At 46.3% G+C, this 25649-nt stretch overlaps 1 protein-coding gene across 1 annotated transcript in view; it reads right to left on the bottom strand.

Annotated features, from left to right (window-relative positions):
• Nucleotides 1–18957: 18957 nt before the first annotated feature.
• The window catches only part of KCNK2 (potassium two pore domain channel subfamily K member 2), a 150057-nt gene continuing 143365 nt past the window's right edge, over nt 18958–25649 (bottom strand). The window contains exon 7 of the mRNA XM_044291286.1: nt 18958–21122. Within this exon, the coding sequence (XP_044147221.1) occupies nt 20805–21122 (318 nt within the window). The 3' untranslated portion in view covers nt 18958–20804. The remainder of the gene's footprint in view (nt 21123–25649) is intronic.

The following is a 25649-nucleotide window of genomic DNA, read 5'->3' as shown; positions in this document are numbered from 1 at the left end:
GTCCCTACTGGCTCTACCTCATAGACTGAGATGGCAGGGTCTACCCATCCAATTTCCCATACGGCCGTTTGGCTTTGAACATCACGCAATCTCCCAGGGCATACCCATCCCTCTGCACTGATCTTGGGTTAGGGTGTACCACTTGTCTCAGGTGCTCCCCCACAACCTTGTGAACCGCTCTCAGCCAGCGGTGGTACTCTTGCACCCATGCGGTGATACTTCTCGGTGGTGGTTCCATCAGGTCGGGCATGTGGAGGTCTTCCATCTCCCATTCAGCTCTCCCAAACATGAGCATAAGTGGGGAGTATTCGGTGGTACTGTGTACCCTGTTGTTATAGGCCCACATCAGTTTAGTTAGGTATTCGGGCCACCAAGCCTTTTGGCTATACTCCAGAGTCTGACGCATCTGGAGCAAAGTGCGGTTGAAGCGTTCGCACGCCCCGTTTCCTTGGGGGTGGTACGGGGTGGTGCGGAAGAGTTCGATCCCATACAACTGGTACAGTTCATTCATTAGAGTACCCTGGAAACACGCCCCCTGGTCCGAATGTATTCTCCGTGGACACCCGAACACCTGTATAAAGTGTTTGCAGACAGCTTCAGCGGCCGACTCTGCTGTCTGGTCTCTGGTGGGTACAGCCACCACATACTTTGGGAAATGGTCTGTCATGACTAGACAGTATGAGTGTCCAGAGGTAGAATATCCAATCTGCACATAATCGATCATAAGAACCTCTAGTGGCGCTGAAGTCCAGATCACCTGGACAGGAACCCGCTGTTCATCACTCTTGCTCAGCCAGCAGGGATGACACTAAAGACAGGCCTCGGCCACCATGTCTGCCAGGTCTGGACAGTATACCAGCCGTTGGAGCCGCTTAAACATTTTGTTGCTCCTGAAATGGGCGCCCCTCTCATGGGCTTCCCGGGCAGCCCCTCCGGTCCCAATGACATAGGGATGACAATCTGCTGCCAATACTGCAGCTCTGACTGTAAGTATATGGTCCGACACAGGAGGCCCTGGGTAACAGTCAGCTTATCCCACTGCCTCAACAACTTTTGGCCCTCTGGAATCAGACGGGCCCGCTCTTTCGGCCGAGGGCAGGTCTTAGTCCGGACCCATTCTCACTTTCCACAGGTCCGGGCAGCCATTCTGGACTCTCTTCCAATCAGCCAACATCTTTCCCAACACCATGGACATCCCGGACGCCACCCCACTTGAATGTGCCACATCCTGGAACATAGTTAGTTGACCAAGGTCAGGAGTTTCAGTATCCTCTAGCTTCTCATCGGCTCTCTGAGTTGGCGCCCTTACAGGGACACGGGAGAGTGCACTGGCGTTGCCGTTCTACCTACCTGACCGGAACTTGATGTGATATTGGAACTTAGAAAGGCGAGCCAACCACCTCTGCTCAAGCGCACCCAGCTTGACATTCTCCAGATGTGCTAACGGGTTGTTGTCCGTCATCACGGTCACCTCTGCACCTGTAAGGTGCTCAGTGAACCTTTCGGCATGGCCCACACCAGCGCCAGTAGTTCCAATTTAAAGCAGCTATAGTTGTCAGGTTTGTGCTCTGACTCCTTCAGAGACTGGCTGCCATAGGCAATGACTCTCTCACGTCCATCCTGGACTTGGGATAACAATGCCCCCAGACCATGTAAACTTCCGTCAGTGTACAGCAGTAATGGGGTGTCGAGCTGCGCATAAGCCAGAATTGGGGCACTTGTCAGCACCTCCTTCATTGCCTCTAAGGCCTCTTGTTGCCGGGGTCCCCAGTCAATGGGACGTTTCTTCGGGCCTCCCGCAGTGCCCCTCAATAACTCGTTTAACGGGCCTACCAAATGAGCAAATTTGGTTATACACCTCCTGTAGTAATCGGCCAGTCCCACGAACGCCTGTACCTCTTGTAGTGTACTCGGCTGGGGCCACTTCTGGATGGCTTCCACCTTGCTGGGGGCCGGTTTTACCCCCTACTGGGTGATCACATGTCCCAAATACTCTATCTTCTGTCAAAACAGTTGGCACTTCTTGGGCTTGATCTTGAGCCCATGGTTTCGTAGCCATCCTAAGTCCTGTCTCAGCTTCTGGAGGTGATCTTCAAAGTATGCCCCAAACACTACTATGTCATCCATATACAGTACAGACCAAAAGTTTGGACACACCTTCTCATTCAAAGAGTTTTCTTTATTTTCATGACTATGAAAATTGTAGATTCACACTGAAGGCATCAAAACTATGAATTAACACATGTGGAATTATATACATAACAAAAAAGTGTGAAACAACTGAAAATATGTCATATTCTAGGTTCTTCAAAGTAGCCACCTTTTGCTTTGATTACTGCTTTGCACACTCTTGGCATTCTCTTGATGAGCTTCAAGAGGTAGTCACCTGAAATGGTCTTCCAACAATCTTGAAGGAGTTCCCAGAGATGCTTAGCACTTGTTGGCCCTTTTGCCTTCACTCTGCGGTCCAGCTCACCCCAAACCATCTCGATTGGGTTCAGGTCCGGTGACTGTGGATGCCAGGTCATCTGGCGCAGCACCCCATCACTCTCCTTCATGGTCAAATAGCCCTTACACAGCCTGGAGGTGTGTTTGGGGTCATTGTCCTGTTGAAAAATAAATGATGGTCCAACTAAACGCAAACCGGATGGAATAGCATGCCGCTGCAAGATGCTGTGGTAGCCATGCTGGTTCAGTATGCCTTCAATTTTGAATAAATCCCCAACAGTGTCACCAGCAAAGCACCCCCACACCATCACACCTCCTCCTCCATGCTTCACAGTGGGAACCAGGCATGTAGAGTCCATCCGTTCACCTTTTCTGCGTCGCACAAAGTCACGGTGGTTGGAACCAAAGATCTCAAATTTGGACTCATCAGACCAAAGCACAGATTTCCACTGGTCTAATGTCCATTCCTTGTGTTCTTTAGCCCAAACAAGTCTCTTCTGCTTGTTGCCTGTCCTTAGCAGTGGTTTCCTAGCAGATATTCTACCATGAAGGCCTGATTCACACAGTCTCCTCTTAACAGTTGTTCTAGAGATATGTCTGCTGCTAGAACTCTGTGTGGCATTGACCTGGTCTCTAATCTGAGCTGCTGTTAACCTGCGATTTCTGAGGCTGGTGACTCGGATGAACTTATCCTTCGCAGCAGAGGTGACTCTTGGTCTTCATTTCCTGGGGCGGTCTGCATGTGAGCCAGTTTCTTTGTAGCGCTTGATGGTTTTTGTGACTGCACTTGGGGACACTTTCAAAGTTTTCCCAATTTTTCGCACTGACTGACCTTCATTTCTTAAATGATGGCCACTCGTTTTTCTTTACTTAGCTGATTTTTTCTTGCCATAATACAAATTCTAACAGTCTATTCAGTAGGACTATCAGCTGTGTATCCACCTGACTTCTCCACAACACAACTGATGGTCCCAACCCCATTTATAAGGCAAGAAATCCCACTTATTAAACCTGACAGGGCACACCTGTGAAGTGAAAACCATTTCAGGTGACTACCTCTTGAAGCTCATCAAGAGAATGCCAAGAGTGTGCAAAGCAGTAATCAAAGCAAAAGGTGGCTACTTTGAAGAACCTAGAATATGACATATTTTCAGTTGTTTCACACTTTTTTGTTATGTATATAATTCCACATGTGTTAATTCATAGTTTTGATGCCTTCAGTGTGAATCTACAATTTTCATAGTCATGAAAATAAAGAAAACTCTTTGAATGAGAAGGTGTGTCCAAACTTTTGGTCTGTACTGTATATTAATACTAAGTCGAAGTTGAGATCCCCCAGACAGTGCTCCATCAACCGCCAGTATGTTCCCGGGGCATTGGAGAAACCGAATGGCATCCAGTTGAACTCATAGAGTCCCATAGGTAGAATGAAAGCCATCTTCACTTTGTGCTTCTTGGCCACCAGTATTTGCCAATACCCACTGGCCAGGTCAGGAGTCGAGAAGAACTTCGCCTGGCTCAGGGCTGACAAGGATTCCTCAATCTGCAGGAGGGGATAGGCATCCCGAACAGTCTGGGCAGTTTCCGATAGTCCACGCAGAACCGGAGACTCACATCTTTCTTCTGCACCAAGACTACTTGGCTACCATATCCTTCACCTCCTGGTACATTTTAGGTGGGATTTGCCGGTAACGTTTCCTAATCGGTGCAGGATTGCGGGTAGGGATTTTGTGCTCAATGGTGGAAGCACACCCGAAGTCCTCATCATGTTGCGAAAATGCCTCTTGAAATGCCCTGAGGGTGTCTTCCAGCAAGTTCTGTTGTCCGGGAGTCAGAGTCTTGTAGTCCACCTCCATACGGGCCATGATCATTCGAACATTCCACTCCGCTGTCAGGGTATCCCTTTGATGAACCTCTACAGCATAGGTCCAGGCTGATCTTCTATCAGGCTGTAGCGTGAAGTTCCTTCGTCAAAAGATATCCCCCCTCGGACACATAAACTGTTAACTCGCAGTCTTCAACATTTCGGCAGCGTACAGGCACACATCCATTTATCACAATGGTGAGGGCCCGGGCTACCAGTGGGCGAGCCTGCGTTCCCTCTTGATAAGCAGGCTCGATCAGGACCTCCAGTCCATTCATTCATCGTCCAGCCCCCACCGGCAGCATCAATATTCGTTCTTGTCGAGGTGGGATCTTCACCGGGGTCCTCCGCGGCACCTTCACGTCTCCGATGGGCCGACCGGACATGTTACTCTTTTGCAGACTACAGCTTCTCACCATCTGTTGTAAAACCTTCTGAGTCGGCCGGTGTGTGGTGGCCCGTTGCCAATTCTTTGGCCCTTCCTTGGCATAGATTTGATGGTCTAGGTCTCTCATTCATACCTAGGGTCACTTCCATTCCTTTCCGCGACGGATGGTCCACCAGCACGACCCCCTTCTTGCCGACGTCTTGTCCAGACAGTCGGACCTGCATCCAGACTATCCCTCGGACGTCCATCTCTCTGTTATTGGTCTCTCTGTTATTGGCGGCCGTCAGCCAGATGACGCTCCAGTCTTCTGGCTCCATCATATGTCTAAAGTGTCTTTTGAAGAACTGCAGAGGCATAAGGGTGCACTCCGACCCTGTATCAACTAGGCAGCGAACCTTCTGGCCTTCCAACTCGGCTTCCATAACGGGGCTGCTGGCATACAGGTCATGTTCCTCGCGCATAGGGCTTAGCTTCTGGTGTACCGCCGCAGGACGCCCAGCTACTGCGGTGGTTGGAAGTTTAACGCCAGATCGAACGCCATCCGTTCGGGGCACTCTCTGGCCATATGGCCGTACTGTCGACAAGCCCAACAGAGGGGCCCTCTTTTGACGTGCCCCCGCACCTGGGTCCTCCTGGGTGGAGTGACGCGGGATGCTGGGGTCATTTCCGGAGATCGGGATGTTTCCGCTTTTATCTGGGACACTTCTAGCAAGTCCTCTTAATTCTGTCCACAGGTCCTGTACCACATATGGACTCATATTCTTCAGACCCCGACTGGTTCCTTGTGGCATGAGTGCTACTCACCACTCTCGCCGCCACAGGTACAAGCACTTCCTCCCTCTCCATGGCTGCTTGGTAGACATTATAGAATGTCATTTGGGCCACCGTCTGGGTCATCTCTTGCAGCTTGTCCTGTAGGAACTTGTTGGAGAACCCCGCTATGAACTGGTCTCTTATTAGCCGGTAGACTTCCCGGAAGGCTCCCATGGCCTCTGGGTCTTGCCGCTGTATCTCATTGAGTGTTTCCTGTAAGGCATTGGAGTACTGCATCAGAGTCTTGCCCTCTCACTGTGGTTGGTTGAAGAAGTGGCTCCGCAACTGCACTACTTTAGCATGCCCCCCCTTCCCGGGATATCTCCAGCAGGGAGAAAGGGAGAATATTTTCTCTAGGTTGTCTCTCTCGGATTCAGGCCTTCCAATCACTTTCCGTCTGACGTCCTCCTCTAGGGCCCCCAATGCAACCTCTGCCTGCAGTTCGGGGGTCAGGTTACACATGCTAACCGCATTTCACACCCTTTCTGTCACGGTCCCTCAGGTGTCAGGAAATCAAGGAGATTTAATTCAGTGTTGATAAGGTTAATGACCACTTCCCTTTTCTTAGCTGTTGCTCAGTGGTCATCACTTCTACCCTTTAAAGTTTCACCCCACCCTTCTGACTATGCGGTTGATAGCTTTATTTGGGTTTGGCTGAGCTGGCGTAAGATCCTCTCTGGTGTTCCTGTTCTTCTATCTCTACAGAAGTTAAGTGTCGTGTTTATTTGTATTTGTTATATTCCCTGTTGTTGTATCTGGGCCTGAGACAGAGACTTCCATTCGTCCATCTGGGGAGGAATGGGTTGTCTCTGGTCCTATACTTATTCCAGGGCCTTATAGGGAAATCAGGGCCTAGGTATCCTGCTTATGAATATTCCTACCTTCAAGGTCTATTCATATTGATAGGTAGTCAGGGCCCGGATTAGGGTTGTCTAGGAGGTGACCTGTTTCTTCCCTAGTTTCCAGGCCCAGTTACTGTCCCCCCCCCCCACACACTGATCGTGACATTATCAACCGCCACAAAAACCGCCATTTCGTTCAGGTCAGTGCAGCTATAGATCATATGTCTGTACTAGTCAAACAGCTGCAGGGACTGTCTTTGGAGGTAGCTGACCTCCGTGCAACAGTCTTATGGATTCAGAGACCACAGGCGGCTGGTTCCAATGGTGGGTACTAGACCTGCCCTGAACCTAAGGTTGCCCTCCCGGACAGATTTTCTGGGGGTAGGGAAAATTTTATTCGGTTCAGGGATCGTGTAAATTGTACTTTAAGCTGCGTCCATACTCTTTTTGGGATGAGTGTCAACGTGTGGGTATGATCACTTCTTTGCTTAAGGATGATGCACAGTCTCGTGCTTTTTCTCTGCCGACCGGATCACCGTCTCTCCAGTCGGTAGATGAATGTTTTAGAGCCTTGGGTCTTATTTATGATGACCCGTATCGGATCTTTCAGGCCAGCATTATGGCAGGGAGAACGCTTCGCGGAGATCTATTGCTCTGAATTTAAGGCGTACGGATACAGAGGGGAATGATCCTGCTCTCCGTAGCCAGTTCTGTCAGGGTCTATCTGAGAGGCTTCAGGACGCGTTGGCCTTTCATGAAAAACCTGAGTCATTGGAAGTAGCCATGTCCCTTGCTGTACGTCTGGATAGACGCCTGAGGGGGAGATCTAAGGGCCCTCATCCTCAGGACGTACTGTCAAATAAGGTGGCAGCTTCCTTTGACACTTATAGTAAAGAGACACCTGTGGTTACGCCTTGTGAGGAGCCTATGCAGTTGGGGGGAGCTACTCCTGGGACTGCTGGTAAGAGCTCTGGTCATATGAAGGGAGTCTGTTTTTGTTGTGAAAAGAAGGGAAATTTCGTAAATATTTGTCCGTACATTCAGCGTCAAGGTGTAAACAAAAACAAAAGAATGCTTAATCCTCAAATTACTATTAGTGGTGTGGGTGGGGAGCAATAAAACTTACTTTTGTCATTTACTGGTAGTACCCGATTTCTCCTGTCTGCCGAGGTGGCGCTAGAGTCCGAAAATGTGGAAATCAAGGTATTTATCGACAGTGGGGCTGGGGTTAACCTGATTGATGGACAGTTTGTTCGTATGCATGGGTTGACTACTAGTGCACTACAGAGAAGCATTTCTGTCTTTGCAATTGATTCTGCACCTCTTACCCAAAAATGCCTGTCCCAGGTGGTAAATGACATCCATTTAAGAGTGGGTGATTTCCATCAGGAATTTGTCTTGTGTTATGTGTTGGAGGGTCTGCCTGCTCTGATGGCTTTGAACTTACCATGGTTAAGCAAACATAACCCTACCATCGACTGGCAAGCGAGACAGATTCTCGATTGGAGTGATTTTTGCATGGACAACTGTCTTAATGCATCTTTCTCTGTGGTCACCACTAAAACTGTACCCTCGTTCATTTACGAATTTTCTGATGTGTTTTCCGAGAGTGGTAACCAGGAGTTACCCCCGCCGCGGGAGTATGATTGTCCCGTCAATCTTATTCCTGGAGCTAAACTGCCCAAATCTCAGTTGTATATTCTTTCGGAGCCCGAAAGAAAGGCTATGCGAGAGTATATCACCGAGAGCTTGGCGAACGGTTATATCAGACCATCCAAATCCCCAGTGGCTGCTGGGTTGTTCTCTGCAAAAAAAAAGATGGTACCCTTAGACCATGTCTGGACTTCCGTGAGCTCAACCGTATTTCCGTCCATGATCCTTACCCTCTTCCTTTGATTCCGGATTTGTTTAGTCAGATTGTTGGTGCCAAGGTCTTCTCTAAATTGGATCTAAGGGGACACATACTCGGCCTTCTGGATCTCTTCTTCCGTTACCCATCCCGTCCAGACCTTGGACGCATTTGTCCATGGACTTTATCACGGGAAAAACAGTGATCCTGGTAGTAGTTGATTGGTTTAGCAAAATGGTGCATTTTATAGCATTGCCTGCTCTACCTAATGCCAAGACTCTTACACAGGTGTTTGTCGATAACATCGTGAAACTACATGGCATTCCCTCTGATGTGGTGTCTGATGGGGGGACTCGGTTTGTTTCCAGATTCTGGAAGCATCCTGTACGCGACTGGTGGTGCAATTGTCCTTTTCTTCAGCTTTTTGAATATAAGTCGAACGGACAGACGGTATCAAATACCAAAGCTGACCCATTCACACATGCTGAGACACATTAACAGTCTGTATTTACAAATGGTGCCAAGGACCAATGGTTGTCTCTTAGTTACATGTGCTACTAGTAACCATATACTAAAATGTAACGTTTATTTCTTATCATAAAATCATTTCTCTCTAACTAGAGTATAATTTAAAATTATCAGCTGTGCCAGAGAGATGACTGATGTTTGCCGTTTTGAAAGTGCTAGCGCTGTTTGATTCACAGTGCATTATTAGCAAAGAGGCTGTGACGTGGTATACAGCTGTATTTCTTTTGGCTCAGACTCTAGATTATGCAATTGGTACAATGCAGTCAGATCTCATGTGCACACGCTGCTTAAAAGCATTCCCCCCACATGTTTCGCCAAGCAGGGGTTTAGGGCAGTCTGCTGGACAGACGGAGCGCACCAATCAGAATCTAGAGACTTATGTGAGATGGTTTGTTTCGGAGAACCAGGAGGAGTGGTCTTCATTCTTGTCATTAGCTGAGTTTGCCATTGATAACCGTAGACATGAGTCCACTGATAAGTCACAGTTTTTTGGGGCATATGGATTCCATCCACAGTTTGGCACATTTTCTGGTTCTCAAACTTCTAGTATTCCTGAGGAGGAACGATTTTCCTCTTCTTTGTCTTCTTTGACTTCGATTTGGCGGAAAATGAAAAATAACCTGAAAAAGATGGTCTGACAGGAGATGTATGAATGGTACGGACCTTGTAGCCATCCACAAGAAACATTAAGCTTAAGGTACCTTCTTGGAAGTTGGGCCCAAGATTTATTGGTCCATATAAGATCACTGCCCTTGTTAACCCTGTAGCCTTCCGTCTTGAACTTCCTCAGGCTTTGAAAATTCATAATGTATTTCATAAGTCGTTGAAGAAATGTGTCAAACCTGTTGAGCAGTCCTCCTTGCCTCCCTCTCCTGTCATGGTGGACGGTAATTTAGAATTTCAAATCAGCAGGATTGTGGACTCCCGAGTTCTCCGTAGATCCCTCCAGTATCTCGTCCACTGGAAGGGTTACGAACCAGAGGAGAGGATGTAGCTTCCAGGGGCCGATGTTAATGCGAATCGTCTGGTGGAGGCCTTTCACAGAGCCCATCCTGATAAGGTCAGTCCTGGGTGCCCGGAGGTCACCCGTATAAGGGGGGGTACTGTCACGGTCCCTCGGGTGACTGATGTCAGGAAATCAAGGAGATTGGCTGAGCGTCGAGGAATCTAACAGCCTCCTTGATTTCTCTTGATTCAGTATTGATAAGGTAAATGACCACTTCCCTTTTCTTAGCTGTTGCTCAGTGGTCATCACTTCTACCCTTTATAGTCTCACCCCACCCTTCTGAGTATGCGGTTAATAGCTTCATTTGGGTTTGGCTGAGCTGGCATGAGATCCTCTCTGGTGTTCCTGTTCTTCCATCTCTACAGAAGTTAAGTGTCGCGTTTGTTTGTATTTGTTATATTCCCTATTGTTGTATCTGGGCCTGAGACAAATACTTCCATTCGTCCATCTGGGGAGGAATGGGTTGTCTCTGGTCCTATACTTATTCCAGGGCCTTATAGGGAAATCAGGGCCTAGGTATACTGCTTATGAATATTACTGCCTTCAAGGTCTATTCATATTGATAGGTAGTCAGGGCCCGGATTAGGGTTGTTTAGGAGGTGACCTGTTTCTTCCCTAGTTTCCAGGCCCAGTTACTGTTCCCCTTTCCCTCCTGTGTTCAGTGTGGAGTTTCCCCCCCACATTGATCATGACACTTTCAGTCCAGTCCTGCAACGCCATGTTTTTACTGTCAAATTTTGGCAGATGACACAACAGTGCCCCCACAGGGATGTATCCTACTGGGGCGGACATGATGTTGGGGGTAAGCTGGCCTTGCGCAGGTGCACCCTGAGCTGGGTCCTGATCCGGTGCCATTGGCGCCGGGGGAAGGTCTCCCGCCGCATTCCCATCCATAACCGTCGCTGTATCCTGTCGACTACACCGAGTTGTAAGCTATGTACCGGGGTGGGCTCCCCAGGATACAGCGAAGTCACAAAGAAGGAAAACGACTCTGACACCAGCTCTTGTAGAACATACTTTGTTTTACTGTTAAGGGATAGAAGACACACTCCCAAATGCAGTGAACATAAAATCAGATTACATACACTCAGCCCGGAGGCTGAGATCCCTGTGTCGCACAGCATGGTGCCCTACAATGGTAGCCGGAAAACACTTGTGCAGTTTACCTACAGCGAGCAGTGCTAACTCTGCCTCGCCATACCTGTTATAAACCTGAGGAACAGGAACAATTGTGTGTGTGTGTGAGATACAGGCTAGCCCACGGTGCGATACAGCAGCTTACAATCTTACCAGACTATACAGTACTATCCCCCTCCCTTCTGCCAAACTGCAATGTGGCACGTGCCTAATATATACCACTCCCGATAAACATGCTGGGGTAACTGGAGAGTATAGTGAAGTGTTCTCTGTTCTCTGTAGCGAACCAGAACTTTAACTGATAAGTCCTTGTGATAAACAAGCAGCAATTCTTGATAGCCTGCCACTAAGCAACACTACCTACTGGCAGGTTTGATTTCAATCTCTAGTATTTAGGCGCCAACCTTTATTGAGGTGCGTGCACGCTCTGTCTTACTGACCCGGGTCTGCTCTGTCTCCACTGATGACTGTGAATTGAACAAAGGCTGATCCAACACATGTTGGGTCAGTTTCTTTGCTCTTCAGCGCTCATCAACGATCCTGGCAGATGTACATCTTCTCCTGAACGAGATCCGGGTCCTTGACACGATCAGCTTCACTTGGCTGCAGTCCTGGTCGCAAAAGGGTGATTCCACGCTTGGATGTTAATGGATTTCTTCTCTCACACACTTTTCCAGTCTGCAACGTCCTTCCTCTAGACACACAGCTCCACCTCCTATGAATATTTAAATATGAGCAGTCTGTTTAGCTGTGTGGGGAAACAGCGGCCTCTTGTGGCCAAACAGCAAAATAACAGTGTTCATGCAATAAGAGCTGTTTCACAATCTCACACTGTTGGGATATTGAACACTTACTGCCAGTTTTCCCAACAGATTACTGCTGAACACTCATGGTCCCAGTAAGGGAATATTTTATGATTAAGCCTTTTGTCAAGGGACCCTTCTATGTAGGGATTCAAAGAAGAGACCCCCTTTAATCCACATTTTTTTTCCCCTTTCCTGTGGTAACACTGCACTGCTGATTGCTGTCTCCCAATTTCAGTTATGATGTTTTATCTTAGGGTATAATGTCTACACCAGTCAGTCCAGTTATTCCTAATGTCCTCACTGCTGTCATTCTGTGTGTTGTCCCTATGGACGTCATTTCAGAGAGCTTGGATTAACTGGCCGGGGCATTGAGGGAGTTGAGAGTAATTGCTTAGGCAAATTGAGCTAATTGGCTGGAGATAAATAGGATGTAAAAATTCAGAAAAATAAGTTACTGCCAAATATAGTGAAGCACGTTATGAGAATCGATGGAGCTTCTAATGTTAGACATTAAAAAAAAAAGTGCATAGAACTCGTGTGAGCAACCACTCTCACTTTAAAGGGAACCTGTCTTCAGGATTGACTTATAGAGCTATTTACATATTCCTACTGTTCATGCGCCCATCATTCATCAAATGGTTTTGTCACAAATCAACTTTGAACATGTACCTAACATCATCTGCAGGAAACTCATGAAGTCATTGGGGAGTTGTGCTGGATGAGGCGAGTCACAAGTCATTTTCCTCACTCCCCCACCCATCTTGCTGTCACAGACCTCCCTCCTCCCTCTCAGAGACCTCCCTTCTCCCTCTCACAGACCACCCTTCTCCCTCTCACAGACCACCCTTCTCCCTCTCACAGACCTCCCTCTCACAGACCTCCCTCCTCCCTCTCACAGACCTCCCTCCTCCCTCTCACAGACCTCCCTCCTCCCTCTCACAGACCTCCCTCCTCCCTCTCACAGACCTCCCTCCTCCCTCTCACAGACCACCCTTCTCCCTCTCACAGACCTCCCTCTCACAGACCTCCCTCCTTTCTCTCACAGACCTCCCTTCTCCCTCTCACAGACCTCCCTTCTCTCTCTCACAGACCTCCCTCCTCCCTCTCACAGACCTCCCTCCTCCCTCTCACAGACCTCCTCCCTCTCACAGACCTCCCTCCTCCCTCTCACAGACCTCCCTCCTCCCTCTCACAGACCTCCCTCTCACAGACCACCCTTCTCCCTCTCACAGACCTCCCTCTTCCCTCTCACAGACCTCCCTCCTCCCTCTCACAGACCTCCCTTCTCCCTCTCACAGACCTCCCTTCTCCCTCTCACAGACCTCCCTCCTCCCTCTCACAGACCTCCCTCCTCCCTCTCACAGACCTCCCTCCTCCCTCTCACAGACCTCCCTCCTCCCTCTCTCAGACCTCCCTCCTCCCTCTCACAGACCTCCATTCTCCCTCTCACAGACCTCCCTCCTCCCTCTCACAGACCTCCCTCCTCCCTCTCACAGACCTCCCTCTCACAGACCTCCCTCCTCCCTCCCACAGACCTCCCTCCTCCCTCTCACAGACCTCCATTCTCCCTCTCACAGACCTCCCTCCTCCCTCTCACAGACCTCCCTCCTCCCTCTCACAGACCTCCCTCTTACAATCCTCCTTCCTCCCTCTCACAGACCTCCCTCCTTTCTCTCACAGACCTCCCTTCTCCCTCTCACAGACCTCCCTCCTTTCTCTCACAGACCTCCCTCCTCCCTCTCACAGACCTCCCTCTCACAGACCTCCCTCCTCCCTCCCACAGACCTCCCTCCTCCCTCTCACAGACCTCCATTCTCCCTCTCACAGACCTCCCTCCTCCCTCTCACAGACCTCCCTCCTCCCTCTCACAGACCTCCCTCCTCCCTCTTACAATCCTCCTTCCTCCCTCTCACAGACCTCCCTCCTTTCTCTCACAGACCTCCCTTCTCCCTCTCACAGACCTCCCTTCTCCCTCTCACAGACCTCCCTCCTTTCTCTCACAGACCTCCTTCCTTTCTCTCACAGACCTCCCTTCTCCCTCACAGACCTCCCTCCTTTCTCTCACAGACCTCCCTCCTCCCTCTCACAGACCACCCTTCTCCCTCTCACAGACCTCCCTCCTCCCTCTCACAGACCTCCCTCCTCCCTCTCACAGACCTCCCTCCTTTCTCTCACAGACCCCCCTTCTCCCTCTCACAGACCTCCCTCCTTTCTCTCACAGACCTCCCTTCTCCCTCTCACAGACCACCCCTTCTCCCTCTCACAGACCTCCTTCCTTTCTCTCACAGACCTCCCTTCTCCCTCTCACAGACCTCCCTCCTTTCTCTCACAGACCTCCCTTCTCCCTCTCACAGACCTCCCTCCTTTCTCTCACAGATCTCCCTTCTCCTTCTCACAGACCACCCCTTGCCTTTTTGAAGACAGCAACTTTATTGCGTTGCTCCGATCCTGACATACGCAGTGAGCGGAGGTGTATACAACTCAGCTTCAAGCCCTCACAGTGCATGCGCTGGGACCAATGTCATCTGATCACCATGACGTAGGAGCACCTAGAGCCACAGGACCACGGACAGCAGTGAGCACATGAAGCTGAAGGGGAAACAACTACGTTCATTGTGCATGTCATGATAGTGGCAGCGCAAGGAGGTCTTCTGCTCCTGCGCCAGATTTCGCACAGCCAGGCGCTGATGTCAGGAAGGCAAGGGGTGGTCTGTGAGAGCGAGATGGGTGGGAGAGCTGGGGGGAATGGCTCATGACTCGTCTCATCCAGCGCAACGCCCCCATGACTCCATCAGCTACCTCAGGGATGGCCAACCTGCGGCTCTCCAGCTGTTGCAAAACTACAACTCCCTGCATGCCCAGACAGCCTACAGCTATTAGCCTACAGCAGGGCATGGTGGGAATTGTAGTTTTACAACAGCTGGAGAGCCGCAGGTTGGCCTTCCCTGAGCTACCTAGTGATGACGTCAGGTACATTTTCAAAGTTGATTTTTGACATAAACACACTATTTTTGAGCGTAAACAAAACCATTTGATGAATGATGGGAGCATGAACAGTAGAAATATGTAAATAGCTCTATAGGTCAATTTTGATGACAGGTTCCCTTTAAGATGGGAGTTGGGGCGCACTTCAGGCCCAATCACTCACAGGGGTTATCCCACAAAACGTTTTCCTATGTAATGAATAGGGCGTTTTAAATAAAGTATTATTGCAATATACATGCAATAAATATACTGTTCAGTTTATTCTATGTAAATTACATTTTCCTCTCTGGCAGCGCCCCCTGCTGTTACTACTTCTGGTCCACCTTCTCCTGCAATCAGAGGTGGACTAACATTGTCTTTAGCTTCCTTTCAGTCTTCTTTTCATATAAATATAGCTATATCTCTCTCTAGAAAGTGGAGAAGGACATCACCTACCTTAGTGCTATTTATTAGGGCTCATGCACACAAAAGTTATTTTTTTCCGTGTACATTCCAGTTTTTTAGTGGCCTAACCATTCACTACAATGGGGCTGCAGAAAAACGGAAATAACTCTGTGTGCTTTCTATGTCCTTATGTCCGCATGGCCGTTCCGCAAAAAAATAAAACGTGCCCTATTATTGTCTGCATTACGGACAAGGATAGAACTGTTCTATTAGGAGCCGGCCCTTCCGTTCTGCAAAATGCGCAATGCACTTAGCCGGAATCTGTGTTTTGCGGACAACAAAGCAACAACGGACGTGTGCATGAGCCCTTACTGAAATCTCTGGTGCTGGGTATGAGAGGCTATTTTCTAAGCATTGACAGGAAGGAGATAAGAGCTGAATGCAATACACTTCCTGGGAGATTAAGGTCTTGATGGTCACGTGTGATGAGTTGCTAACCACGCACAGAAAGGGAAGAGACAAGTCCTCCAGATAATGTGAGTAAAAAATAAAAAAAAGCTGAAAATCTGCATTGATATAACTAAAATAATGGTGTGCCTTACTCCACATATTTTTGTTAATTCATGGGATAAACCTTTTAAAGCTACAATCCCACAAAATTATCCAAAACAGTGACCCCTTTAATCCTCACTAATATGACGTTTGACTCTTTCCTTTCCTGGGGTCACTGCCGATTGCCGGTCTTTACTTACAGGGCTGCAGGGCTGACATCACGTCACCAACATATGACTGCTGCAGCCAAACACAGGTCTGAACAGTGTACCTTTGAGGCTAATGATTGGTTGCAGCGACATGATGTCATCGATGCCGTCTAGTAAACAAAGACAACTCCTTTAAAAGGCGACCTGTCATCAAGATTTAGGAGCAACTCAGCAAAAGTCAGAAAAATACATTTCATTGCCATATTCTAATGTGTGCCACGTGTCACGGGGGAGGAGTTACCTCCAGCAGCCCACGGCACATATTCAGTGAAGTGCACTGGCCTCGGCTTCATCTGTGCCAGGTGCCAGTGCAGTACCCAATTTGTGGATTTCAATCATGCTAGAAGAAGGACTAGCCCAGGGCTGGCCAACCTGCGGCTCTTCAGCTGCTGTAAAACTACAACTCCCACCATGCCCTGCTGTAGGCTGATAGCTGTAGGCAGACTGGGCATGCTAGGAGTTGTAGTTTTGCAACAGCTGGAGAGCCACAGGTTGGCCATACCTGGACTACAAAGAGATTCTCCTCCCCTTTGACTCCTGATATGAATTAGAATACAAAAAATATTTGTTATTTTTTATTATTTATATTTGCAACACAAATGTTTTTCATTTGTCAATTTGGACCAAACGCCCCAGAGGTCATGCACCAAATGTATATTCTCTATACTTGGAATAGGGGTGCTGGATGCCTTTTTTTTTCCTTTTAGCATGAGAATAGAGCAATCACTTCTTTTTCTGACTTATGCCCAATCATCCGGAATGTAAAAGGACTCTTCTCTTCTACACCAGGCGTCATCTATAAAATGACGACTACTAGGATAAGAAAATGAACAAACCAGAGCATAAATCATCCGTTTTGTAAAATATAATTTAATAAAATTAAAAACTCTTCCATGGGTGTTCCCTAGTCCATGAAATCATCAATGTCCCATCTCCAGGCCTACTCTGTGATACAATCTCTGCAGTCACATTGCCTTGTGCTCATTAGTTCAGCCTCTCACGTGGAAGCCTTGTTCTCTCTAAACGACAGGAGACAGTAAACAAAACGGGGACGAAAAGGAAAAAAAAAAAATCAAGCATTAATAACAGTATTCTGCCCTGTGGATATTGCTGAATGCTACAGCCCATTCTGCATGATGGATGTCATCACCTGACATCTTATTGCAATTAAGCTGTTGTCCGGGTTGTTATTTGGAGACTCGCCGGTACCTGCTGAGAGCGATTCTGTCGTGGTCACTCATCGCGTGTTAGCGTCGGTACCGTCTCTTCAGGAGTTCATAGAAAAACTTGCATAATATAAGCAGAAAAGGTCCCAACGTGTTACTTTTCAGGATATGCATGCGACGAGTTGAGCTCATTTGCAATCAGACTGCACCATTACCTTTAAGCAGGGGCTGACAATGTTATGCGGATGCAGCAGAGCTAAGTTTGTCAGTGCACATTGTGAAAACTCTCCGAGCTGAAATAGTTTTACCTGCAATGAACAAACTCAGCCCTGCTACATCTGGACATGATGGCTACAGCAGTGCAATATATGAACTCAAGAATAGTTTTTTGAGGACCCTTGATGTAATGTATTCTACAGGGATTTCATTTGTTCAAGTCCTCCTGCACATGACCGCAAGATATGGATGCGGTCCGTGTGCATCCTGCACTTTTCCAATTGTAAAAATGCTTATTCTTGTCTGCAAAATGGACAAGAATGGGACATGTTGTATGATATGCGGCACAGCCGCATGGATGCCGACAGCGCACGGATTACACTGATGTGCTGTCTGCATTTTTTTGCGGCCCCATAGAAATGAATGGGTTCGCATTTGATCCGAAAAATAGTGGACTGGAGGCAGACCAAAAATACAGGTGTGTGCATGCGGACCGTATGTATTCTGTGGTCCGCAAAACACTGATCCACAAAAAATACGGATGACGTCCATGTGACATCAGTGTTGCATCAGTTTTTTTGCTGATCCATTTCAACAATGACTATCTTTGTCCGCAAAACGGACAAGGATAGGACATGTTCTTTTTTTTTTGCAGGGTTACGGAATGGACATACGGATGCGGACAGCACACAGTGGGCAGTCCGCATTTTTTGCATACCCATTGAATTGAATGGGTCTGCATCCAATATGGCAAAAAAGGCCGATCGGATGCGGACCAAAAATACGATTGTGTGAATTGACTAGCGGACTAACTACAGATCCCAGAAAAATAGAAAGCTAAAAACTTGGGGTCTCAGATTGAGAATGGCCAGAACCTATTACATAGAGATGATGTCATTTCTCATGGAGGGAAACCTTTGGAAATTTCCACGTGGAAAAACATGCATCGCCAGAAGTTAGCATGCTTCTTATTCTGGCGGATAGAATGAGGTCACTCCTCATGTGGATCTGTGGCACTTTAAACTGCATATCTATGGCGGAAATCCAAGTGTCAGCCTCGGATCTTGTAGCAAAATACAAATAGGATTTGCAATATCTAAAGAGAATTTATAATAAATAGAACATTCTGAACAGAACTGATACATGATGTCTACTGCAGGTCCTAAGGAGGCGGAGCATGACATAAGGATTTAAAGAGCACCATAGAGAAAATCCCTGTGTCATGCTCCACCCACTCAGGCCCTGTACTAAGTTTCTTTAAAGGGGTTGGCCACTTTCTGGCTACAGTTGACCAAAGTGTTTGTGAGCTGGTTATATGCCTCTTACTAATACAGTCTTTGTTGAAATTCCGCTCCATTTTCTATATTTCATAAGGTATGCCTCTTTCTTTGCCAAGTCTTTTGTGCTATCTATACAGAGGTCCCGTCCATAAGATGGCCACTGATGGAAAGTCATGGGACCGGGCAAATCACCTCCATGTGATGTCTCCTCCATTCAAGCATACTGCACCAAACGCCCAACAGATCAAGTACAGATGTCAGGTGTGGTGTATCTGAATACAGGAGCCATCACAAGGAGGTGATTTGCTTGGTCACATGACCCTCCATCAGCGGCCATTTTATGGACAGGACCTCTGTGTGGATAGCACAAAAGACTTGGCAAACACAAGGGGCATACCTAATGGAATATAGAAAATGGTGCAGAATTTTAACCAGGAATATATTAGTAAGTGTCATATAATAATCTTACAGACACATTGGTCAACAGTAACCAGAAAGTGGTCACCCCCTTTAAGTAGTTATGGATATTATATGTCAAACTGTATTTTCGTTCCAATTAATCTACTACAATTTTCAGTTTGTGGTCACTTTTATACTGATACTGTGCTCCCTGATAATATACAATAGACTTAAAAATTATATTACTGAGCCTATGTGCTTAAATTAAAAGGGGCTATCCAAGTTCCAAATTTTTTATTTTGGGGGGGGGCAGTTAAAATAATAATAATAAAAACCACTTAAACTTACCTTCCGTTGCAGCCTCTGATAAAGTGCCACCGCTCTGTCCTGTATGCCGAAATGAAGGAGAGGACAGAGTGGCAGTGCTGAGTTGGAGGGGATTCTAGAAGGTGAGTATAAGTGTTTTACTTATTATTGTAACTGCCTCCCTGCAGTTTGCCACCCAAAAATTTGGAACTCAGACTACTCCTTTAACATGTTAACGAATTTAACAACTTTTCAGAACATTACAAATAATTTCATTGTTTTATTATTATTGGTCAAGAGTCAGACCTTTTAGTCCAAGGCTGCCCCTTAAATTGCACCACTATACTTTCCAGTATAAAATAGAAAAAAAAAAAACTGGTAAGAATGCCAGCTCAGCGCATTGAAGTGGACCCATCATAACCCAAACTCAATGTAGACGGCCATTTTAGGGGCCAAACTTTGAGGCATCAGGGCATAACGATACTCGTTCAACCTTAACAAAAATGGCCATCTCCACAGGGGTTGGTCATGGATCTCATCATACGTGTATGATTTTTATAAAAACCCTCTTTGTTAAAATGTTCAAGGGGTTTACATAAAGGGTCAAGTCACCTTCAAAAGTGGGGGCATCTTACTCCTTCACTCGCTCCCTTATTTGTAGTTAAGAAAGACAATGTGAGATTTGGGCCAGTTTCCCCTCTCTTTCCTAAAACTGTGGAGAAGAGGGGCAACCAAAGGTTCACACCCATGAGCAACCAAAGGTTCATGCTCATAAGCAACCAAAGGTTCAGACCCAAGAGTAACCAAAGGTTCACGCCCATGAGAATCCAAAGGTAAACGCCAATGAGGAAGGCGCAAAGAGCCAATGTAAGTTAGGATCTCCTTTTCTTTGTCTGCCTCTATGACATGTATTATGTCGACTCTAACTAGGTCATGGCATTGATAAAAACACCATGATTCTTCACCAAGGCTAAGTTCAACAATTATTTTAGCAATATAAAAAAAGGAAAAATTAAACCTAAAAATTTTTGTTTCCAGGTCTTTAACATTCCACTAAGGACTTATGTGACCTTAAAGTTTCAAACATCTTCCATCGTTTCCTGACAAGTGCATTGAGGCACCATTTGCGTGCCTCCTTCAAGCAAAATGGATTTGCCGATAAAATACATTCCTCAGGCCTAAATTAAAAAAATAAGCTATGGAGGTTGTGTGTCTATGCATTATAAGGCACTGATCGAAAGTTTCTTAGGTTAAAGGCTGTACAGTATCTCGTTTAACGACTTCTCCAGTTACAAAAACATAGTCCACGGACCGTCTCTTCCACTTGCCAGTCACATCCCAATTTGTAGGTTTTTGTTTTCTTGCCAAATTATTATGATTATATTATATAACATTGCATGTATTTATGGCACGTTAGAAAAGAAAATGAAAACAGTCTGGGCACCAAAAGGCATCAGACGTTGTAGAATTTAAGTTTTTTTTAACTACATATTGGATAGTTGTAACAGTACTGATTTGGTGGTCTTTGTATGTCATTTTTCCGAGCTCATGCAGGCTTTAAAAATGCTGGTAGTCTTAATTATGGCAAATGTAGTATTTAGGCGATAGTGAAGTCGGTAGGTGGAGCTACTTAAAGTTTTCGATGATGGCGATCTCTTCAGAAGCACAGTGCGGAGTCAAGCCATTCAGATACATGCTGTCGCTCTTCGTCATAGTGGACAGCACCTCTTTCTCGCTGGACAGGTGGTTGACGGATAAGGTTCTCTTGCAAGGAGTCATTTCCTGACTTGGACTCATACCAAGCTCTGCGGATAGCTTTCGCTTAATAGAGGTAGCCCGTTGAAACTTGTCATAGATCTCCACACTTAGTCGTCTCCGGGTCTCTTTGAACTCTGCGGTGACGTTTGCTGTCCACTCAGCAGCATGCGCCCTGAACTCGCCAACCTGCAGAGAGATAAAAATGGTGGAAAGTGTAAGAGTTTTTGGCTCATTAAATACACTGTTAGGTATTTTGAGTTTAGGGCCTCCATCTTTTTCTCTGGAGGATGCGGAACAAGCTTAGATTAAAGGGGTTTTCCAGCAGGAAAACAAATTGGTGGCAGTGGCGTTAGAGGAGGTTAAAAAAAATCAAATAACCAATACCTCACCAATTCTCTACCATATATGGGACAATTTGCTCTTAAAGGGACATTTAGAAATAAAAAAACACTCAGAAAAATTCAAAATAAGCATTACTCACCTCTCCAGGTCCCCGCTTCCCTCTACTTTCTGGTCCCATCTCGACATACAGGAAATGCCTGCTCAGCCAATCATTCTCACAGCTGTGACCTGCCTCAGCCACTGATTGGCTGGGTGGTTATTTCCTGTGTGTCAAGATAGAGCCAGGAACCAAGCAGTGTTGGAGCAGGATGAAATCGGTGAAGTATTGGTACTTTTATTTGGTTCTTTTATTTTTTTACCTCTGAGCCACCTGTAACCAATTTTTCCCACTGGAATACCCCTTCATCTTATAGTTAGGGGACTAATCTAACAAAATGCTATTGTCTGTAGATAGAGATAACTCCTTTTTAAAAAGAAGCCACCGCGGCATTCTGCTGATCTTCAGGTATCTGACTCCTCTGACCACAGTTGATATCATTAGGCGAAAGCCAAATTAATGGAAGTCTAGATGTTGCATCAGGTCCACCAGACAGGAAAACCTATGCATAGGTGTTATCATGCTGACACAACCCCTATAACAAGGGTGTGAACCAATCCCAGCATGATTTCCTCTGTAATGTTTCTCAGGGCTTGCTCTGCATAACGAATATGAAGGGGACAGTGCAGGGGACATGACCCGAGAAACATTACAGAGAAAACTTATTTGAACTGCTTAGCAAACCCAGTAGGAAGCTGAGAAAAACAGGAAGTTCTGCATGTAAACATCCTGCCAGACTGCAGTGATGCTGAGAACAGGAGAAGGAAAGATGTGTGTGGCAGAAATATGCATTGTTTGGGGTACTCTGGGCAGATTTCATTATGATACTGGGGAACCATTTAAAAGCAAATTTCCTTATATATGACCAACTTTAGATGTTTCATAGAGTGTAGAGCAGCTATCAGTTTTGAGTTAGCTAGAATAGCTAGCTTAAGGATCTCCACGTTTTTTGATCGTGACATGGAGTAACATGTCCTGAATGTCTTCTACATGACCTTCTGTAACCAAATGCATTTTAATATTCCTGGAAAGGCAGCACAGAGCAATTCCAGGCAAAATGTATTCAAATCATGTTTTTTGTACTGCGTTCCATGCTAGGTCTTCCAGTTAAGTCATGATAAGAGAGGTCAGAGCGAGGAGTTTGAGTCATAAGCTCAGATCTACTCAATAATTAGTATTTTGGAACATCTGTATCCAGGAATACATTAAATCAAGCCTTATTCAGATTATCTCCGTCCTTTCTAACCACTTGCTTTGCTTCATAATTATGGGAGCACTTTGTATTCTGAGTGATCAAGTGAATTTCAGTTGCATTAGGGAAAATTGGATTTAATTTGTTCTGCGTGCACAGCGGTAAACAGGCTGATCTATGGTCCGCGGAACATAAAGATAAATGGCTGCAGAATTAGATCTTATTTCTTTTCCATTAATATAAACTATATCTCTTGCAATCATGATATAAAATATATTCTTCTCACTTTGATGCAGTGTTAAAATGACATTTTCTTTTATAGCTTTTTATTTCTTGTGAAAATGCCATCAAGGCTTGGAATTATTATTTTTTTAAATCCAGCAGATTGCGTGACCTTTGTACACAACGCAGAAGGAAACATAGCTGTAAGGGATCATGCACACAGCAACGTATACACCCTGCATGGCAGCACATGGGGACCCTATAAGGTGCAATGTCATATCAACTTCGTAAGAAAAAAAAATTCTCCATAATCAGTGGTACATGGAGATACTGTGTGGGTCCATACAGCAGTTTATGGTCGCTAACACGAACTGTTACATGGCTGTGTGCATGACACCCAAGACAAGATGCATCTGATTATAGGAAGCATGCCATAGGGAAGCAGATGGCCCCCTGTGTCACACACAGTGAATACGCTAATGATCTGTGACTTCAATTATGGTGGCTAGCCTGCTTACTTAGCCCCTCCAAGGGTGACAGAACACTATACCGCATGAACGTTACATCACAAGGCCACATCTTAATCCCTAAACATTCAATAATACATCCATATTTTTTTCTTTTTGGTCCTATGATAGGTCTGAGACATGGGTGAATAAACTTTTTGTACTTTTATTCAAGCCATTGGAGGGCTACGGATGTCCTTGGATATTGCATTGCCCAGATAGCACTTTCCAATGCCCTTATGAGTGCCATCTAGTGACTCTTGAATGGCATACGCCACCAATTAGTGTAATACAGTGGCCAATCGTATGCCAGTGCTGTAAAATCTGATGCTTTCTATGTAAAGTAAAGGTACCCTAAAGATGTGTCCTAGGTAATTCCAAGAAGAAGCCACCAGAGAAATCCAGATCATTCTTCAACCAGGTAGTATGGCAGAGGTAGGAGGTCTATACTGTTACCTTACTGGACTCCCCCTGCATTACTGATAACGCCACATCATTGTTTAACGAGTTCATGCCATTACTCTTGTAAAAAGTAAAAATCAGACATTATATAGTACTATTTCTAACAAAACTAGAACCAGTCCTGTACCTCACATGGGTCCAGCGTTGCTTCTATTAGGGTACTTTCACACTAGCGTTTTTCTTTTCCGGCACGGAGTTCCGTCACAGGGGCTCTATACCGGAAAAGAACTGATCAGTTTTATCCCCATGCATTCTGAATGGAGAGTAATCCGTTCAGTTTGCATCAGGATGTCTTCAGTTCAGTCGTTTTGACTGATCAGGCAAAAGAGAAAACTGCAGCATGCTACGGTTTTCTCTCCGGCGAAAAAAACTGAAGACTTGCCTGAACGCCGGCATTTTTTCCAATAGGAATGTATTAGCGCCGGATCCGGCATTCAGAATACCGGAATGCCGGATCCGTCGTTCCGGCATGCGCATGCGCAGATCGGTAAAAATGAGAAAAATGTACAAGACGGATCCGTCGGTCCGCATGACAAGCGGAGAGACGGATCCGTCCTTGCAATGCATTTGTGAGACGGATCCGCATCTGGATCCGTCTCACAAATGCTTTCAGTCAGTGGCAGATCGGCGCAGATCGGCGCATCCGGCGGAACTGCCCGCTGGATCACACTGCCGCAAGTGTGAAAGTAGCCTAAAACTGCTAGATTTATTTCAAGCTGGCAGCTCAGGGGATGTGTCTTTCCAGGTGAGTCTTCTTTCTGGTGCAGCTCTCTCCCTATCACAGCTCCACGGGTGTGTCCTTTCTGCTGCAGCTCTATCCCTGTCACTACTCAGGGCGTGTGTCCTTTCTGCTGCAGCTCTATTCCTGTAGCTTTCACAACTCGGCGGGTGTGCCCTTTCTGCTGTAACTAACTCCTTGTCACTGCTGAGGGGGCATGTACTTCTAGCTGCTGCCCTCTCCCTATGACAGCTTAGGGTGTTTGTCCTTTCTGCAGCAGCTCTCTCTCTCCCTGTAGCTATCACAGTTTTAACAATAGATAGGGTTGGTGGCAGTTGAGGGATGGAACTGAGCATGTGCGACCATCTGTGCACATTACAATACAGATTAAACACCAGACGGCGCCATTATAATGAAGTATGAAGCATAAATCACAACTGGAGCATTTTTGAAACAGAAAGTAAATTACGAAAGCTAGTCGTTTTTCATGCTGAACATTTAATGGCGCAACCCCTTAAACTAAAGGCGGTAATATCCACGCCACTGCCATCTGCAGGGCTCCACAAGTGTAGTTCTAATGCGATGGCACTTCAGGAACTTTAAGCACATTCAGTGTTGCATTTGAATTACATAAAGTGGCTGCAGCGGTATTATATACGGTACTTATCAGACTGGAGGAGACATTTTTTATTGTATCCTGCTCACAGTTAAGAAACAGCTTGCTTCATTAACAAGTATGTAATGTTCTCCCATCTCCATTATGTACAGTAAATTATTTCCTCGTGGGCTGTGAATCCACCTGCCACATGAAATATAAGATCCAGGGGAGATTAAGAAGCAGGAATAAAACAGCACGACAACATACAATATACAATGTCTATACTCTGCAGCCCAGATTAGCTTCTGTGTATGAGCACAAACCCTGCGTACCATAAGGCTGCATTCACACCACAGTGGAAAAAACGGACACCCTACCTAGTTTTCATGGCCATCCTGCATCCACGTGTGCCTCCGTTTTCTGGCCGTTTGTCTCATTTTAATGGGCCTTTTGCATCCGTGTAAAATTGATGAATGTCTTTTTTTTTTTTTTTTAATACTCACCTCATCAACAACTTTTACCCATTTTAACGACCGCTTAGACGGGCGCCCTCCTGTCTGAACAGCCGTTAAAAAC

The sequence above is a fragment of the Bufo gargarizans genome, chromosome 4, assembly GCF_014858855.1.
Source record: "Bufo gargarizans isolate SCDJY-AF-19 chromosome 4, ASM1485885v1, whole genome shotgun sequence".
In the NCBI taxonomy this organism is placed as follows: domain Eukaryota; kingdom Metazoa; phylum Chordata; class Amphibia; order Anura; family Bufonidae; genus Bufo; species Bufo gargarizans.
This window is presented reverse-complemented; position numbering and strand designations above follow the sequence as displayed.